This window comes from Calidris pugnax, unplaced genomic scaffold (assembly GCF_001431845.1).
Source record: "Calidris pugnax isolate Ruff unplaced genomic scaffold, ASM143184v1 scaffold95, whole genome shotgun sequence".
Lineage (NCBI taxonomy): Eukaryota > Metazoa > Chordata > Aves > Charadriiformes > Scolopacidae > Calidris > Calidris pugnax.
Genome location: NW_015090885.1, coordinates 5846082 through 5865645, shown reverse-complemented (window position 1 = coordinate 5865645; position 19564 = coordinate 5846082). Strand labels below are relative to the sequence as shown.

Genomic DNA, 19564 nt, shown 5'->3' with positions numbered 1-19564 from the left:
AGACCTTCATGGAATAACTACAGTGTGGAGCACTATCATGTTAAATTACAGCAGTGCAAAGTCACTAAAAAGTGTAATGTCACAATCACAAAAAGATAACTTTTGGTGCTCAGTACTACTCATTACTGATAACTCTCCTTGGCCAGAGGTTGTTGTGTTGTGCCCGTGTTTCTTAATCCTCTGATGTCAGTGTGTAAGCAAACCAATTTTTGTTTTCTAAATGCAATTTGAACAGTAGTTTCATCATAAAATTCAAGACACTCCCAGTCAGGTGAGATTTATTTTGTTTCATTTGATATACACAGGAAGAAACTGCTGCTTTGGTGCTGAGAAGGAATACGGGGAATATTTACATTTGAATAATATTTAACTAGCAATGCTTAATACATTAACAATAAATCTTGGTTAGATTCTAAATTAAGTGGATTTGCATCTGAGTAGGTGAGATGAACAGGAGAGATTTTGTTGAAACATAAACAAGACAGAAATTTGTTCCAAAATAATTTAGCCCAAAGGACGTAAACAGTAATGTTCAATAGTTTCCTCCTCCAGAAACAGTTGCATGTGCTTTAGCGCCTGCATCATGCATATTGTTTCTTAGAAAGAAGCTGAAAATGTGTTGGTTTTTTTCCCCTTTTCTTTTTTAAAGCCTCAATAGTTTGTGTTGCTGAGCAAATTTAGAGGAGTAGCTCTCTAGTGATCTCTTGGCCTTTCTAATAGATTAAATGAGTGACTAATCTCTGGTATTTTCAGAGTAATCACAGCATAGCTGGTTGTGTACAGGTGGTCAGGAAGGCATTTTATTTTATTTTCCTCCCTTTGTGCAACCCTTAGCACACATCATTGAACATATGTCTAGTTATATTGGACCAAGGAGACACAAAAGATTTGAGCAGAGTTTATGTTCTTAAGAAATATCAGATTACGGCCATTCACAGGGGGATTCTGGATAGCTAAGTCATGTTGGGGATTTGTAATTTTGGCTTCCTACTGACTTGCTGTGAGGTGTCTTCAAGCTGAGCACAGATGCGGAATCAAAGTGTCCAGATACGAGGCGCTTCCCTGTTTTTTTGACTCCGGAGTAATTTGTTTTGGATGAAGAAAAAATGGCCTCACTGCCTGTAAACTGAATGGCCAAGCCAGGGCCGCTTTTGGTTTGAAATACACAGCTGTACTCTGTACATCTGAAAGCTCTTTTCCGGTATCTTCTCACTAATGGGGGAAGAATAGCCATTTACTGCTTCACACCGGTCACATCTGCTGGGGAAGTTCCTCACTGTTTTTCTGTTCTCTTCAGCGTGCCCTGGAGATGCGAGACTTCCCCTGGGCAGCAGGAGGCACACGTCTAGAGAATGCTGGAGCTGCAGGAGGGAAGCGCCCAGTGCAAAACCAGAGAGGAGCAAAGAGAAAAAAGGCAAGCAGACAGCCAGCATTGAGAGAAGCGGGTGGCAGAAAGTGCTTCGACGCTGCCTCTGGCAGCGCACTCCCCAGAGGAACTTGACGAGAGCCCATCTGCGTGTGTGTGAGACTGTGAGCTCAGGATTTCTGTCAATGCATTCCAGTAACCCCAAAGTGAGGAACTCCCCGTCAGGCAACACACAGAGGTAAGGAGAAGAGCCTGCAGTCAGCTGCTCTGGATTTGTACATGATGCTGTCCCTGCTTCGCTGCAGGATTAACCAAGGACTGGTGCATGGGACTTACTGGTCCTCCTTTGTGCTCCTGTCGGACCTGCCGAGTACCTGAGCACTGGCTGCACAGTGCTGACGAGCCTCCACGTTTGCTAAGTTTAAGATGAGCTGAAAGCTGTAAATCTGTGAGGTGCAGATTCTCCATTCCTTGCACCCTCTTCCTTCCCATCGGGTGTCTAACTAGGCTGTAGGAGAGTAAACATGCTGTTTCTATATATTTTGGTTTTTCTTTCTTCCCTCTCTTCTAATTATCTGTTTCCCCGAGGGGTACTTGGGCAGCAGAAGGTCTCTCTGTCTGTACTTTCACACAAAATGCTTCCTCGGTATTACTGGCCTAAAGAGCCTGGAGAACCCATCAGCTGTGCACTGAGATGCTCTGCATCATTCACCTGCCAGTGCAGCAGGTCAGCATCTCTTCTCCACTAATTTGGAAAGGGAAAAATATGGAAGCGAAGCAGTGTCCAAGGACTTACAGTGGTCTGATTGACAGCATTCTTGAGTTTGATTGTTTACTCTTCGAGGTCATCTGGAGCTTAAGAGTAATTCAGAGGGAGTGCCTCTGAGTCAGATGTCTGTCCAAAGGAGGAAACATCCTGTGCGAGTCCCACAGTGAGGATGCTAGCAAGTGCTACCTGTTGGAAGTGGTAGTGATGATGGGAAAACACAATACAGAGGACCCGATAGCAAAGGAGTAACTGGAGGGTGAGGAGGAAGGGATGGCTAATATATCTGTAAAAATCCAGAGAAGCAAAATGTTTTTCGGATGCAATTTGCTGAATGGAAGAGGGAAGGAAAGTCTTTGAATCTCCTTTGGCAAATTAAAGAAGCTTCATCTGCCCCATTTTGCAGGAGTGTGCGGGGAGATGGTATCCTTCTCTTTCCTTATTCAGAGGCAGGTTGAAGCTGGTTTAATTGTTTTCACGGTCAGAGGTTTGTGTTTTCCTGGCAGCTCGCCCCAATGTATGATGAATGCTGCAGTAATGCTGGGTTTTCCTTGTGCTCCCTGTAGAACTGGATAGGGAGGTGCAAGGGAGGGGGCGAGGGGGGGGGGTCTGCTCTGATCGGAGTTGTAGCCTATAGTTGGGGTCCGGGAGAGTGGTGAGGTGAACTTTATTGTGCCTTGTTTATTTACTCTGAGCTGGTCTTGGTGTGAGGCGCTTCTCTGTGCACATAGAAACCGTTGTCTTTATTGACAGAAGCCCCAGAGGTAGGTCCTCATGTGACAGCGGTTCCTGGGATCTGGCAGGTCTGTAGCTTGCCCTGGTGCCTTCTTGAGCAACGAGATCCCATCTTGGATAATAACCCTTTCAGGGCATGTTCAAAAAAGCACCTGTGTGATTCTAAGCTTGCAGGCACTTTTTATTTGTCAGCAATTGTCTTAGCTTGCAAAGGTGGCAGTGGTTGTTTCTGCTTCTCTCTAATCTGTTCCTACAGGGTTGAATGACTCAATGGTGTGATTTGTCACTTCTTTTATTTTCTTTTCCTTTTTTTGCTCTGTCCTCAGTAGCCCCAAATCAAAGCAGGAGGTGATGGTCCGTCCCCCTACAGTGATGTCCCCATCTGGCAACCCCCAGCTGGATTCCAAATTTTCCAACCAGGGCAAACAAGGGGGCTCCACCAGCCAATCCCAGCCCTCTCCCTGTGACCCCAAAAGTGGAGGTCATCCCCCCAAAGTGCTCCCTGGCCCAGGTGGGAGCATGGGGCTGAAGAATGGGGCTGGAAATGGTGCCAAGGGGAAGGGGAAGAGAGAGAGGAGCATTTCGGCAGACTCCTTTGAACAGAGGGAAGCTGGAACTCCTAATGACGACCCTGAAATCAAAGGTATGTTTGCTAGGATTCATGCGCCGGTGCAGACAATTAGTCTGAGTCCTCTCTGAGATGGAGAATTGCTATGCGAGTGTTAGCGAAACATTTATTTGTCTGGGGTTCTGTAAGTTCCAGCCAACGAAGTGTAAAGATCTTGAGAGCAGGCAGAGAGGAGAGGTTGTCATAGCTGGCACCAGTAAATGTCCTGTTCGTGCTCAGTTAAAGCATGGACCTGACTCTGGTGGGAAAGTTCCTTTTTAGCTCTGAAACTCTCCCAGAGGATTTGAAAGTACAAATGCAACCTGTTGGTTTCCTTCTGGCCTTTGGCCTTTCAGGAACTGCTCTGTTGTAACTGGGGTTTTGAACAATATGCAAGCCTGTTTTGTCAACACAGATTCATAACCCGTAGCACCCTGACTGGTAACACAAGCCAGAGAGTTGGGATTTCTCTGTTCTGTTCATGGCTTCAATATAGTCTCTGTGAGGTAGTGCAAAAACAGACTAGATGTGCAGTTGTCCATCTTTCCTTTGTCCATTTGCAAGGTCACCTGGCTAAGGTGGCTCAAGGAAAAAAAAAGTAAAGTTTTGCACAGACTGGTCTCCTTGGGTGCAGACACATTTGTATTCATTCATTTTAGTGTATAGTTTCCCTGCTATGCTGTGTGGCCATTAGAGAATTCAAAGGGATCAGCTCTGGGAAATGCCACTTGCCTTGGAAGGGGACAAGATGAGTTTTCCCCCAGTGGTACCTGAAAAGCAGCATGGCATTAGAGGGAAGATGCATGGTGTAATAGGATTGCCTTTAGTAGTGCTTGAGGGAGAAGGAAGAAGAGCTCTCATCAGTTTCCAGAAGTGGTTTCCAAAGAGCTCCTAATGTAGTGATTCCCCTCTTTTCCTCTTGCACCCCTTCCAGACTGCAATTCTGCCGATCATGTGAAGTCCCAGGAGTCTCAGCACACACCACACTCCATGACTCCTTCAAATGCTTCAGCCCCAAGGTCTTCCACACCTTCCCATGGCCTGACTGCCACTTTGGAGCCAGCAAGCGGGCAGAAGACTCCATCCAAAGTGGTTTATGTCTTTTCTACTGAGATGGCCAACAAGTAAGTAGGTTGATGCTTGAATGACTTCAGGGACCGGGGCCTATATTTGTGCTCCCTTTAAGAGAGTCTACAGTGCATTTTCTTCTCCAAGTGCATTCTTGTAGCAAAAAGTCTTTACTTGCTTGGAGGATGCTGAAGGGGCTGGAGTGGAGAACGTTGTTACCTCTTGCCCTCTGAAAGTGGTTATTTATTCCTCCAAGGTGTGGTGTTTTGGGTTGAGTTTGGTTTTTTCGGGTTTGGTTTTTTTTTTTTTTTAATTTGCAAATGCTGGTAGCTATTGTTTTGCAATTCATGCAGTGAGTAGCAGCCAGGATGGCTTTAACTGAGACATGAACCCTGAATGCTGGAGAGTTTGTAGATGTAAGCATTTTTCTTTTGCTACTCATCTAGAGAGAAATATGTGTGGTTAAGTCTTTCTCCCTTTTGCCAGCTGACGGATAGAAGGGAGGGCTGTTAAGAAAATTTGATTCTTAGCTTCAACTGGGATATGTGCATTTGTCTGTCTGTCTTTGCAGGGCTGCAGAAGCTGTGCTGAAGGGACAGGTGGAAACCATCGTGTCCTTTCATATCCAGAACATCTCAAACAGCAAGGCAGAACGAAACACTGTACCCTTGGTATGGAATACTTGCATGTGGGTGGGAAGGGAAATGATAAATGGGCTTGTATGTGTGTGATTCAGAGAGATGGATGATTATTTACACACTGAAATAAGGTTTAGGGTAGAAAAGAGAGAGACAGTTTGTTGTCCAAGCCTTCTGCAAATAAATGTCTTGGATCATCCAAAGAAGAGCTTGAGTCTTGCAATATTTGGGTAGTATGTTTCTGGCCTATTGCTCATGCAGAGGTAGCACAGAAGCAAGGGGTACCTGCTGTAATTCTTGAGCAAAATAGGCTTCTGCATGGCCAAGATGCTGCTCTAATCACTGCATGAAGACTACCCTTCCTTGCAAAGTGTGGGCTGGTGGTGTTGAGACAGGGTATGTATTTCTTTTGCACTGCTGCATATGTGACGTGGCTGTAAGAAGAGCAGGTGACAGCATGTGGCTTTCTCTTGCAGAATCCCCAGATCACTGCACTTCGGACTGAACCCAAGCCCCTGCCGCAGCCGCAGCCCCCTGCCACCCAGGACCAGAACCCTCCCCAGAATGCCAAAATGCAGCCGACTCCACCTGTGTCAGCGCCGGTATCCAAATCCACTGGCCCCCCATGTCCCATAGATCAGGACAGTCCCAGCGTGGAAAGCAAAGTGATGTCTGTGGGCAGCCCTGCCAACTCTACCCCGTTACAGACAGAAGGATTTGGGCAGAGTTCGACCCCAAATAATCGAGCAGTTAGCCCAGTTTCCCAAGGTAGCAATAGCTCTGCTGCAGACCCCAAAGGTCCTCCCCAGCAGGTGTCTGGTGGGGACCCATCCAGTTTGGGTGAGAATCCAGATGGACTGTCACAGGAGCAGCTGGAGCATCGAGAGCGCTCGTTGCAGACCCTGAGAGACATACAGCGCATGCTCTTCCCTGATGAGAAGGAGTTTGCGGGAGGGCAAAGCGGGGGGCCACCCCCAAATGCTGGGGTGCTGGATGGTCCCCAAAAGAAACCTGAAGGGCCGATACAGGCCATGATGGCTCAATCCCAAAGTTTAGGCAAAGGGTCAGGGTCTCGGACAGATGGAGGGGCTCCGTTTGGCCCTCAAGGACACAGGGACATGCCTTTTTCCCCAGATGAAATGGGGCCACCACCAATGAACTCCCAGTCAGGACCCATGGGCCCAGACCACTTGGACCACATGACTCCCGAGCAGGTGGCCTGGCTCAAGCTGCAGCAGGAGTTTTACGAGGAGAAGAGAAGAAAGCAAGAGCAAGTGGTTGTGCAGCAGTGTTCCCTGCAGGACATGATGGTCCATCAGCATGGGCCTCGTGGGGTGGTGCGAGGCCCTCCTCCTCCCTACCAGATGACCCCTGGGGAGGGCTGGGGACCTGGGGGTCCAGAGCCCTTCCCTGAAGGCATGAACATGTCGCACTCTCTGCCCCCCAGGGGCATGGCCCCTCATCCCAACGTGCCCGGGAGCCAGATGCGCCTGCCTGGTTTTGCAGGAATGATGAACCCCGACATGGAGGGCCCCAGTGTCCCGAATCCCGCCTCCCGGCCTGGGCTTTCGGGAGTTAGTTGGCCAGATGATGTGCCAAAAATCCCAGATGGCCGAAACTTCCCTCCTGGCCAGGGTGTTTTCAGCGGCCCTGGCCGAGGGGAGCGGTTCCCCAACCCACAGGGCCTGCCCGAAGAACTCTATCAGCAGCAGCTGGCTGAGAAACAGATGGGCCTCCCTCCCGGCCTGAACATGGAAGGCATCAGGCCTGGAATGGAGATAAACAGAATGATGCCCTCCCAGAGACACATGGAGCCTGGGAACAATCCCATCTTCCCTCGAATGCCGGTGGAAGGGCCCATGAGCCCCTCCAGGGGGGAATTCCCAAAAGGAATGCCCCCACAAATGGCCTCTAGCAGGGAGCTGGAGTTTGGGATGGGCCCTGGCAGCATGAAGGGGGACATGGGCATGAATGTCAGCATGGGCTCCAACCCACCCCTGGTCCCTCAGAAGCTGAGGGAGGCAGGAGTTGGACCAGAAGAGATGATGAAACTGCGCCCCGGCGTCTCAGAGATGCTCTCCTCTCAGCAGAAAATGGTGCCGCTGCCGTTTGGGGAGCACCCGCAGCAGGAGTATGGCATGGGTCCCAGGCCTTTCCTTCCCATGTCTCAGGGCCCAGGAGTCGGTCTCCGAAATCTCAGAGAACAGATCGGGCCTGACCAAAGGACTAACAACCGGCTCAGCCACATGCCGCCACTACCTCTCAATCCCACCAGTAACCCTAATAGCCTCAACACTGCTCCCCCTGCGCAGCGCAGCCTCGGCCGCAAGCCCTTGGATATCTCCGCAGCCGGTCAGGTGCATTCGCCAGGGATCAACCCCCTGAAGTCCCCCACGATGCGCCAGGTCCAGTCTCCCATGATGGGGTCTCCCTCGGGGAACCTCAAGTCCCCTCAGACGCCCTCCCAGCTGGCAGGAATGCTTGCAGGCCCCACTGCCGCAGCTGCCGCTGCCTCCATTAAGTCCCCCCCTGTCTTGGGGTCTGCTGCTGCTTCTCCTGTCCACCTCAAGTCTCCCTCTCTCCCTGCACCTTCTCCCGGATGGACTTCATCTCCAAAGCCTCCTTTGCAGAGCCCTGGGATTCCCCCAAACCACAAGGCGTCTCTCACCATGTCTTCTCCAGCCATGCTGGGGAACGTGGAGTCGGGTGAGTGTTGCCTCTTTGGCAGTTGGGTTCATGTCGAGTTACCTCGAGGTGTGTAGCAAGGGGAGGGAGGTGGTTTCTTGCAGGGTGACAGAAGCTAGACAGCACTTTGCCCGTTGGAGGAGGGCTGTGCTGAGGGTCTCCACTCAAGCGGAGCGCAAGTGCTTTTCTCCTCCTGTTGTAATTGTGGGTTTGCACTGTGCCTCCTGTGTGCCAAGGTGAGGGCTGGTCACTCAGAGGACATGAAAGTGAAAGGGTAGGTTCAAGAGGTGTGGAGTGCTGATGGGAGAAATCTCTCCTCGGTGTGGTTTTTGGCCTTTCTGCCATAACTCCTGGTGATCGTACCTTTGTGGAGAAGTTATGAAAACGTTTTGAGATAAAGGGCTCCTGCAAAGACATGCCAGTCATGTATCTAGGTATGGTAGTGCTTTCTAGGTTTACCACTGCAGACAGGGAGGTGTGCTAACGTTTGTTCAGGCTTCAACCATTTTGGCGAGAGCTAAACACTGCCATATGTAGCATTTGGTAGCGTGCTGGAGCCGTGTTGTGCCTGGGACCTTGGGGTGCTGGTGGCTGGCACTACCCTCCTGAACACCTGAGGGCTGCTGGTGGCCCACTGTTGCCCTCTCCTTCCCGCTCCCAGACCCTTCCGGAGCTCACCCTGGAGCGCGTTGGCCCCTCCATCCCTGGTCCCAGAGCCCTAGCCCTGGGCGTCCTTCCAGCCTGGAAAGGTCTCCAGGCCGGGAGAGACCGGGAGCGGAGCTGCTTGGCCACGTTGCCCTCTAGTGCTGCTGCGGGTAACGGCACCTGCCTGCTGGGGCACCCGGGGACCCGCAGTGGCGGTGTTGTTGGGAATGCTGGCTGGGAATCTGTGCTCAGGAAGGGAGCCTGGATGTTCATGGCCATGGTGGCTGCTGAGGCTGTGCCCGGTGTGAGCCCAAGCGTCTATAAGTCAGAACCAGGTGCTTTAGTCTGTGCCTAACATTGTGCTTAACCAATGCTTTTGTATGCAGCTCTTCTAAAGCGTAAATGTTTTTGTATTGCAGGATTTTGGTATTCTCTTATATTTTTCTTTTTTTTCTTTTTTTTGGTGGAGGAGGGCGGAGCTGAGGCATGTGCAGTGATTTTTCAGTGATAGTACAACTTTGGTTTAGCATCTTTCCTTCACGTATGGTCTGGGTGGCATGAAATACATTGGTGAAGAACAAAGGAGCTGGGGAGTGCAATTAAGTTATTTCTGGTTTGGGGACAGCAAAGGATGATGTTACGCTAATAGGTGCAGAGAATGCTTCTTTTACTGGAGTGAGCTGTAAATATGGATATATAAAACTTGAAATGAAACATAAACAGGGAGTTTTGCTTGTAGCTGCTGATGCAGCTTGTCAGAAATCTGCTTGCGTGTCTCAGCATACTATCTGCTACAGCTCTCATTGTGCTGCCCATGTCTTTTGTGCTTGTTTGATGCCTCCTAAAGAAAAAGGGAAGGGAGTTACAGTTTGACATTTGGTGGGTACAGGAACAATTAGTTGACTATAGATTTCATTTTTTTTATGGCTAGTCCTGGTACCTAAGTCTGTCTTCATTGTATGGAAGTTGAATAGTAGGATTTTCAGATTTACCTGTTAATTCTTCATGCAGGTTTGTAGAGGCTCAAGGTAGTTCCAGCAAAAGTGCAGAATCCAGGATAACAAATGCTAACCATCTTGACCAGTAGGCCTATGTTTTCTGGTTACCTTTCACAGGCATAGACTGCATTAGTCAGATGGTGTCTTGCAATAAAAGGAATTTCTAGTTTTTGAGATTTCTGCAAGAAAAAGGTGTGATTTAAAGAAAAAAAATGGTAAGAAGGAAAAAAAAAATAAAGTCCTTTTCTTTCTCTTTCTTTTCTTTTTTTCCTAAGGTGGTCCACCTCCTTCTACAGTCAGCCAGTCTGCTCCTGTGACTCTCCCTGGAAATCTTCCCTCTAGCAGTCCTTATACAATGCCTCCAGAGCCGACTCTCTCCCAGAATCCCCTCTCCATTATGATGTCCAGGATGTCCAAATTTGCCATGCCCAGCTCTACACCGCTCTATCATGATGCCATCAAAACTGTGGCCAGCTCGGATGATGACTCCCCTCCAGCACGATCCCCAAACTTGCCACCTATGAACAGCGTACCAGGTAAGAAACTCAAAGGAACACAAGCCCAAGCTATCAGGCAGTACAGTGAGGGTGATTTTTATGGAGGCATCATCAAATGAAGATGGTGGGAGGGAAAAAACCTGGAAGAATATATACCCATGGGTTGTTTTTGAGAGAGGCAGTTGCAGTTCTCTGAAACGGGGAGACCAAGTTCTCCTTGCAGCGGTTTTTTTTGTTTTTTTTTTTTCTGTCCAGAAAGTGTCTGTTTTCTTCAGAAAATGTCTAATCTGGGAAAAACCCTTATGTATGGGTGAGATTTCCACTCAGGCAGGTTGGACATACTTGTGCAAGTGAAGGCTGCTCATGGGAAAAAGGGTCAGACCTACGACGTGTTATCCAGATGAAACCTCTCTTCCCCTGTCTGATGGCAGTGTCATAGAAGCTTTACAGGTTTTGGTTTGGGTTTTTTTTTTTTTTGATGCTGCATCATCTGGTGTTTTGCTGGGTTGTGTGGATTGCCTTTGTTACAAAAGAGTGTATTAGTGTGTTTTCTTACAACATACATCTTTTCATATAGGCAATGTGTAATGGCACGTGACCTTAGCCAGGACTGAGGGAAACTGTCCTGGTCCCTACCCAAGAGAGTTAAACTAAAATAAAACATTGTCCTTTTGGGCTGTCCTGTGGGTGAGCATGTTTATATGAGAAATCCAGTCCCTGCTGATAGCTTAATGTTTGTGGTTATGTATTTAATACAAAAGTAGGCTGTAGCCACTCCACCCAATTGAATTAACATAGTTGAAAGAGGGTATGAGCAGCAACTGATAATGAATTCTTGATGGGTTTACCTGTAGCTTTGCTGTCTGTTTCACACAGTAATGATCAAGAGTGGCTGAATATACCTGGGGAAGCTGGTTAATTGAACAAGTCCATGATGATAGCTCATTAACCTCATTGATTGCTGCCTCCTAGTCTTATGAGGATTACCTGATTCATCACTTCTTGAGTTTTGAAAGGAGATTCAGTCTCCTCCCAGTGGACAAGTGTCCATATGCTGATAATCTGCCACAGACACGTTTGTTACTGCCTGCGTTATCTAGACTGCAAGGGAAGTAGTAAAGGCATGGGCTGAACTGAGATCCTAGAATTGAGATAGAGCAGGCTTTAGTCATTTTTTGGCAGTGCAGTGACAAGCTTAGAGAGGCTACTGTGCAGGTGGCATTGATTTTTCTGTTTTGCAGAGCCACTACTGATGCTGTTTATTAGCACCAATTTGTGTTATGTATGTGTGAATTTGGTAACCTTGCAGAAAGCTCTCTGGTAGCTTTGATTATTATTGGCTGTTCTCTAAATGTGATTCCTTATTTCTTCCCTAGGAATGGGCATTAATTCCCAGAATCCTCGAATTTCAGGTCCAAACCCAGTGGGTCCAATGCCAACCCTTAGCCCAATGGGAATGACCCAGCCTCTTTCCCATAACAACCAGATGCCCTCTCCAAATGCTATGGGACCCAATATACCTCCTCATGGGGTCCCTGTGGGACCTGGCCTGATGTCACACAATCCGATGATGGGGCACGGTTCCCAGGAGTCTCCAATGGTACCTCAAGGACGCCTGGGCTTCCCACAGGGGTTCCCTCCTGTACAGTCCCCTCCACAGCAGGTGCCATTTCCACACAACGGGCCCAGCGGTGGACAAGGCAACTTCCCAGCGGGAATGGGCTTCCACGGAGAAGGACCTCTGGGGCGTCCTACCAACCTGCCCCAAAGTTCGACAGATCCAGCACTTTGCAAGACTGGAGGCCCTGGCGGTCCAGACTCCTTCACTGTTCTTGGAAACAATATGCCTTCGGTTTTCACCGATCCAGAGCTGCAGGAGGTGATCCGTCCTGGAGCCACGGGAATACCCGAGTTTGACCTGTCCAGGATTATCCCGTCGGAGAAGCCTAGCCAGACACTACAGTATTTCCCTCGTGGGGAGGTGCCAGGCCGCAAGCAGCCTCAGGGTCCTGGGCCTGGGTTCTCCCACATGCAGGGGATGATAGGAGAGCAGACCCCGAGAATGGGACTAACGTTGCCTGGCATGGGGGGCCCCGGGCCAGTGGGGACTCCGGATATCCCTCTTGGGACGGCTCCATCCATGCCAGGCCATAACCCGATGAGACCGCCCGCCTTCCTGCAGCAAGGCATGATGGGGCCGCACCACCGCATGATGTCACCAGCACAAACGGCGATGCCTGGCCAGCCCGCGCTAATGAGTAACCCCGTGGCCGCCGTGGGCATGATCCCAGGCAAGGACCGAGCCCCCGCGGGGCTGTACAGCCACCCGGGCCCTGTAGGGTCACCTGGTATGATGATGTCAATGCAGGGCATGATGGGACCCCAACAAAACATCATGATTCCCCCCCAGATGAGGCCCCGAGGTATGGCTGCTGACGTTGGCATGGGAGGATTTAGCCAAGGCCCTGGAAACCCAGGGAACATGATGTTTTAAGCTGCTACCATAAGACTGGATGTTCTGATCCTTGTCAAGATGAGATTCCAAGTCCTGAGGGCTTTTTTGGGAGCTTCAGGAGTACAGTTTGGCCATGCAATAGGTGAAAAGAGACCAGAGGACGCTTTGGGAAATCTCGAATGTATGGAATTACCTGAAAAAAAAATTATTCATTTTAACAGGTTGTTTTTTTTTAAGATTTATTTTTTAAAAATTATTTTTGTGGACTTGGGTATCCCGTGACGGCACCTGCTTTGAGAATCTGTAGCTGTATTTTGAGAATTGCCATTTGTCACAAGTTGCACCATTCTCTGTATGTTTACGTCCTTCGGACTGGCTTCTCCCAGGACTCTCGGTTATCTTTGGGGTTTTTTTGTGTACTGTACTATATTGTAAAAGGGATTTTAGCAGAGACTTTAGTCTTTGGGGTGAGAGGAGAATGGGATTCTAGGCTGTTTACTTTAGGTGGAGAATCCATCTTCAGAACTTCGGACTATTTTCCTTCAACTCCAATGTATAGAAAAACCAAACTACGACCTCAGAGCAGAGTATTAATGAAAAGCACAAAAAGGAACTTAAGTTCAGTGAGGGGAATCTTTTAAAAGAAATAAATAATAAGTTAAGGACATATTTTTCAAATTATGGCGTGCTGTCCAGCACCTTCTGTCTCTCCCTCCCACTCTTAATTAAATAGGCTTCTCTCTCTCTCCGTCCCCCTTCTGTCTCCTCCTATGGCAGCTGCAATACATTGTGTTTTTTTGGGGAGTAAATCTAGGAGAGCCTCTCCTCACGTGGGGACTCTTCCCACTTTTAGGAAGGGGCTGGACTTGGACACTGTTACATCCTACAGTAGTCTCTCTCACTGTTTCCTATTCTCCTTTTCTTAGAAACCCCAAGTGATTTTATTAATGTGGGAGTGGAACAGACACTAAAAGTTATCCAGGATTTTTTTTGTGGTTATTTTTTTTTCCTCCCCAGCGTAAAACGTTCTGTGTAACCTCCATTAAATTTGGTACAAAACCACTCGCCAGGGCTGTGGTGTCAGAAAAATAAAATATATTGTTTCTTACAAAAATGAACTGTCTTCTTTATCCAGTCCAGTTGTTTCTATGTACATCAGCTGGCTGGCCAGATGACTGCTTGCTCTTCCTCGTGGTCCCAGCCAGCGCAGAGGCCGGGTGTGGTAAGCTTTGGCAACTCCTCAAAGTCTGGTCTGTGTGTTCCTCGCCATCCTGCTTGCTTACTCCTGAAATTAGTTTGTTTTTCCTCAGACTGAGGAGTTATTTCTATGACAGTTATCCCTGGGGCATTCAGTCTTTCTTTGTAAATTTGTTGAGGGTCAAGGAATAGATGAAACGTCTTGCCTCTGTCATTTCCTCCAGGTGAGTGTTTGCAGCACTAAAAAAAAAAAAGTGTGTGTGGTTTTGAGCTTTCCCTAAGCAGCAGTGTCTGCCTGCTGAGCACTGGAGTCCAGTGCTGTGCGGGGCACTGTGGTTGTGTGTCACCCTGGGGGCTTTGGATTGGGTAGGGGCTCTGACTGCCAGCATGCAGAGGCTGAGATAGCAGGGAACGGGTGAACTCAAATAACAAAGGTGAGAGAGAAATCGACAGTGAGCAGATTTTTATCAAGACAACCCTGCTGGGTAAATTGTTGCTTTGCCGCAGCTCTCATAGATTGCTTCCTAATCCCCTGTCTTCTCAAGCTTTGCCTTTGAGAGAATTCCAGCAAGAAGGTTTTGTGGAGGGTCTATGAGGAGTGAAAGACTGGATGCCAAAACATGAATTTGGGAGTTGAGCCCTGCTCCTGGAGAGTATCAGGAAGAGCTAGGGAGGGGGCTCTGTGGCTGGCTGCTCTCTGGTCCCCCAGCACTGTATATGGAGTGTGTAATCTCTGTTCTTCCTTCCATTTACTGTTACTTGACATTATTTCAATGAGTAGTTTCCTCAGAGGGCGGGCTATTAATGTGAAACTTCATGTGGAGAATGAGTATCTTCATTATGCTTGCATGTGAGAGTTTTTCAGAGTTAACTGCTCCTTAACAGGTGGAAAAAGAATTGCTGTCCCCCGCCAGCTTACCAAAGTTTTGTTGCCAGTGTTACAAAATGAGTGAAGCCATGTGCCATCAGAGGCACACAAGCCTCAGAGCCTTCTGTTGCCTGCTTCCAAATTCACCTTTGTGCTGTCATGCAAATTTACAATGATTTTGGGTGAGAATTACTCTTTTGACAAAGTGTGGGATGTATGTTGTGGTGCTTCCCTCTAACAAGACAAGCAGCGTGCCTGAAGCACAGGCTTGTCAAGATTTTAGAAAGAGCTGACAATGACACAGTAAGTGTTATTTCTGTAGAGTGGAGTTACCTATTCTTTAAATGGTTGCACAGCTTCGCTTTGAGGACCTTGCATGGGAATTGTCACAGTGCAGCCTTTTTAAGTGTTGCTGCTTCTGCCACGACTCCTCACTGTTTTTACCATGTTGAACAAAGCAAACTTCTTGATCGACGTAGAAATAACCTGGAGGGTTGGTTTGTTTGTTTGTTTGAACAGCCTTTCTCAGTGCCTCCTGTGCCTGCTGAGGTATTTTGAACAGGAAGGGATTTGAGATGACTGCAACTTACTCTAGAAAAATTAGCATAGGGGGATTCATTGTTTCAAACCCACTTGATAGTGAAAGGATACATTTTACAAATGTTGGATAATTAAATTCCTTCTGTGTCTGTCTGACTTAAAATGCTGGTATTTGGCATCTTAACGAGATTTTTTCCTACAGAAAATGCAGAAGGCGTGGTTTCTCCTCATCCACATAGATGCACCTAACCTCAGTGGTGTCGCCTGATTTGCACAAGCTGATGGGCAGAGGTGCTAATGCCTTGGCTGGCTCTGGTCAGAAAAACTTCTCAGTAGATGTAGACTGAGCTGCTTTGTTTTGCTCTAATTCCAATTCTCCCCTTTTTGCTTGGCATATGAAAAAAGCTTTCTAGCTGCCAGCCTTGCAAATTCACCTTGGTATCTGTAAGTCAGACTCTGTTCTCTCCTGCTTATTTATAATCAATAGTAACTGTGACTCAGCTCTGGTAGTCATGGTGCAGTTGAAGACGGAAAGTGGGATTGCCATTTTTAGTTTTCTTCCCCTCCCCCTCTTTTTTTTTTTTTTTCTCTTTAAACTTTCAAATCATCCTCCACCTTTGTTTGAAAGAATGAAATAGACTTTATTCATACATGCTTGGCTGCTCTTCCTCTCTAGTAACATGGGAGGAAACAGTCTGCTGTTCAAATTATCTCATCCCAGATGGCTGCGCAGCCGGAGTGTGGAGAGACTTAAAAGGTAAACCCAGCAGATGGTGAACTTCTGAAACGCCAAGTAATGCTCCTGCTAAATCAAAAGTTTAAAATATTTGAAATCTGTTTGTTTTAAAGTAGTAGACTGTTGCAGACAGGTCATCTGTGAAGTACACTGGCAGTTTTAAGCATGGTCCAAATAAACCTGTATCATGGGCTAGCTGACCTACCAAAGAACGTGACTAGCAAGTAGCCAGCCTGAAGACTTCAGTCCTGACCTCCTAGTGGTACCTAATGGGTAACGTTTTAGAAGACAGACCAGTATATAGAGACCTAATCTGCATCAGTCGTGGTTGGGATTTGAATGCTGGTGGTGCTTCTGGTACGATACATGTACCCTGACTTGGAGTAGATATGGGTGCCCGACTCTTCCTGAGGGTATCCTGTGGATCCTAAACATGCTTCTTAGACTTGGAACCGCAGCATTTGTGGTAGTAAAGTGTTGGAGCTTTTACAAATACAGTATACACAGGGCTTCATTTTGCAGTGCTTGGTACGCTGACCGTCTATTATGCTGGTTTTCACTCTGGTGGCAGAAAAAGCTACATTTCACTGCTGGTGATCTTCTATACTTATGGTGAATGCTTTTCTCGTGCAGGCTGGTGGCTGAAACCTGTTCCGTATTTTGATATTTATTGAGGAGAAATGATCCAAGTTTAATGTAGGCCTGTATTTAGTAAAATGCACTTCACTGTATCAATTGCTAGTAATTCCTAGCCTAAAAAAGGTAAGTTGTCTTACACGTGTGCTATGTGCCATTTTTCTGGTGAGGTGACCTCTAATTTAAAGGTGTTTCCATTTTTAGCTAGTCCATATAGTTTCCAATTATTTCTGTTAATGCTGTTTGTTATGGTAGATGTTTAACACCTGGCTTTATCATGCTCTTTCTACTTAAGGTTAAAGTGAATTATCAGGCCCTAAAAGGACCCAAAGTGCTTTATTATGTTGGGTTTTTTTGACATATACTAAGCTCGCTATCTTCTTGATCCCCTTTTGACAGCAAACCTTTCATGCCAAGAGATGTAGGTCCTCATGATGGTTTACGCACTCAGGTTTTAAGCTTATGATTGGTTTTGTTTGAGTCAGAGCATGAGGCAGGAAAGAAAAGTGATGTTGTTCTGTCTGATACTGGAAACTGTGAAAGGTGACATATCAATACAAGAAGGACATGGACCTGTTGGGGTGGATCCAGCAGAGAGCCATGAAGATGATGAGAGTCTGGAGCATCTCTCCTATGAGAACAGGCTAAGAGAGTGGGGTTGTTCAGCCTGGAGAAGAGAAGGCTCCAGGGAGACCTTATAACGGCCTTCCAGTACCTAAAGGGGGCCTACAGGAGAGATGGGGAGGGACTCTTTACCAGGGAATGAAGCGATAGGACAAGGGGTAATGGTTTTAAACTGAAAGAGGGGATATTTAGATTAGATATTAGGGAGAAATTCTTTCCTGTGAGGGTGGTGAGACACTGGAACAGGTTGCCCACGGAAGTTGTGGATGCCCCATCCCTGGAAGTGTTCAAGATCAGGCTGGATGGGGCTTTGAGCAGCCTGGTGTAGCGGGAGGTGTCCCTGCCCATGGCAAGGGGGTTGGAACTAGATGATCTAGATGGTCACTTCCAACCCAAACCATTCTATGGTATTTCCTGACAATTACCTACTATACTAATATTGCCTTAAATGAAACATAGAGTAGGAGGATAGGTTTGCAATGCAAAATGAGAAAAAAAGTCTGTTAGGTTTAAGTTGACTAAACTGCATTAACTGCAGTTGGACAGCAATGCAGCAAGGGAGGCATACTGACTTAGGTCAGCAGCTCCAGCTCAAGTTTGAGAGAACTTGGGGTTGAACATGTTTGCTGCTTGTGTCAGCAGCTCTTGTATTAACAGCTCAGGGTAAGAACATTTTGGATTTCTTTTCTTGTCCCCTGGGATTTGTGCCTTTCACAGTTCTTGCAAGGAGTTGGCCTATTCATAGAAATGCACTGACTGGTTCCTTGGAGATTCTTGATTTCTGGAAACTTTTATTCCATGTTCTCAGAAATGCCTCAGCTCTTCCACATAGTGTCTGCAAGTTAGCACATCCCATTTATCTGTGTCCTTTGGTCTTAAAACTCTTCCACTGTCCCACCAGTCCTCTTCCAAAATCATAATTTAAGGTAGTTGTGCTCAGAAATAACTCCTCCTTCATACTGTGGGCCATGACTCCTCTGGAGTTGCTCAGTGGGATGAGACCAATGTGTAGCCCAAACACTTCCACGCTGAGGGGAAGGGTGAGGCTGGAGCAGGGTGCAGAGGGCACTGCAGAAACCCCCTTCGGACAGTGATGAAATAATCTGTTCCCAGCAGAAGCTTCTTCCCGGCCACTGCCAAGAAGCTGGCCTGTTTTTCTGAGGTCTTCTGCTGTTACTGAAATGTATGTTACCCTGCCTAGAATGATTTGATTATTTTAATGGTGTGAATGCAGGTCCCTTTAACAATCTCAGATGCACTAGGACAGCTTGTGCTGCTGAGTTCTTTGGGTCTTCAACCGTGTTCCCATTTTTAACCTGGCTGCTGCTCAGTTTTGCTAGGAGATGCTCCTAGCTCTTCTTTAGGAGAAGGTATGTGAATTCCTGCTTTGTCTACTGGTATGGCCAAAGCTTCTGATGCTGTTCCCTGATACCCCTTTCCCAAGCAGTCTGTGCCTCACAAATAACTTAAATTGTACACCTCGTGTTTCTGTCACCGTTCTCCAAGTACTTTATACCGCGCAGAAGAGGGAGCTTGATAGAGCAGAACATACTGTTCTTAAGCAAGGGTGGGCCATCGATCTTTATATACATCATGTTTTTAGGCTGTATAAAAACTTGGTGGAAAATAACAATGTTTTGTTTGCTTTTTTGACAGCTTCTAATAGCGGTTCAGTGAGACCTCCAGCAATGTATTTAGTATTCAAATTATTCTGTTCACTGTGCGCAGTGTCAACATGTAATTGTGGTGGGGGCAGGCTAATGAAAGAGTAGAGGTAAATCTATCCCACGCTTGTCAGGGAGAAGGTGCTGTAGTGCCTCCAGTCACAGATCTGTCAGTGATTTGCATTAACATCACCGCATCCTTTCGCTAAGTGAGAAGGGGTAACACAGAACCAGAACTGCGGGGCCATTTTAATACATGGTCCCCGTATTTTAGCCTTTATATATCCCAAAGAAAGTAGGTCAGGACCCAAGTTTTATTTACTGATTGGAAAAAATGGGGATTTTGGCAACACAGTGATCCTTAGTACTGTCTTACAGGAAAAAAGTGTCATCATCTCAGCTAGAAGTACTTCTGTTGGCTATGCTGGTGTATTCCTGTTTCAGCAAGTGTTAAACAGATACAGCGCTGCCCAAAGCTGAAGTCAACAGCAATTCCCCAGACTTCCTTGTTTAAAGCACATTAAGCAGAGTTCACCAAGAGTGCGTGTTCTTGTACCGGGCCCACTGTGGTGGTTTTGCATGTTCACAGTAGAATTTCTATCATTACAGGAGTGCAGGGAAGAGGTCTGAAGGCCTTCTGTCCCTTTGGAGAGGTTTTGTGTGCACAAAAATGCCCTCAAGAAGATGGAGTAGGTAAACGGTATGCACTTTGGGAGGTTCATCTGTCTGCAGAGCAACCCTCCAATGTGACAAAAGGAAAAGGCACAGTGGTTTCTGCAGTTTGCCATACATAAAAGCAGTCGTTATGTCAAAGTTCTCCAGTCTAGTAGTACAGAGCA

The 19564-nt window shown here is 47.3% G+C and overlaps 1 protein-coding gene across 5 annotated transcripts in view; it reads left to right on the top strand.

Annotated features, from left to right (window-relative positions):
- BCL9 (B-cell CLL/lymphoma 9) overlaps positions 1-13574 on the top strand; it is a 30638-nt gene extending 17064 nt beyond the window's left edge. For 4 of the 5 annotated variants that reach the window (XM_014947327.1, XM_014947328.1, XM_014947326.1 and 1 more), the window contains 7 exons: positions 1298-1604; positions 3194-3510; positions 4409-4598; positions 5114-5213; positions 5657-7886; positions 9784-10044; positions 11382-13574. In XM_014947327.1, the coding sequence (XP_014802813.1) occupies positions 1552-1604; positions 3194-3510; positions 4409-4598; positions 5114-5213; positions 5657-7886; positions 9784-10044; positions 11382-12499 (4269 nt within the window). In that variant the 5' untranslated portion in view covers positions 1298-1551 and the 3' untranslated portion in view covers positions 12500-13574. The remainder of the gene's footprint in view (positions 1-1297; positions 1605-3193; positions 3511-4408; positions 4599-5113; positions 5214-5656; positions 7887-9783; positions 10045-11381) is intronic. The other variant, XM_014947329.1, reaches the window with a different exon arrangement.
- The last annotated feature ends 5990 nt before the right edge of the window (positions 13575-19564 follow it).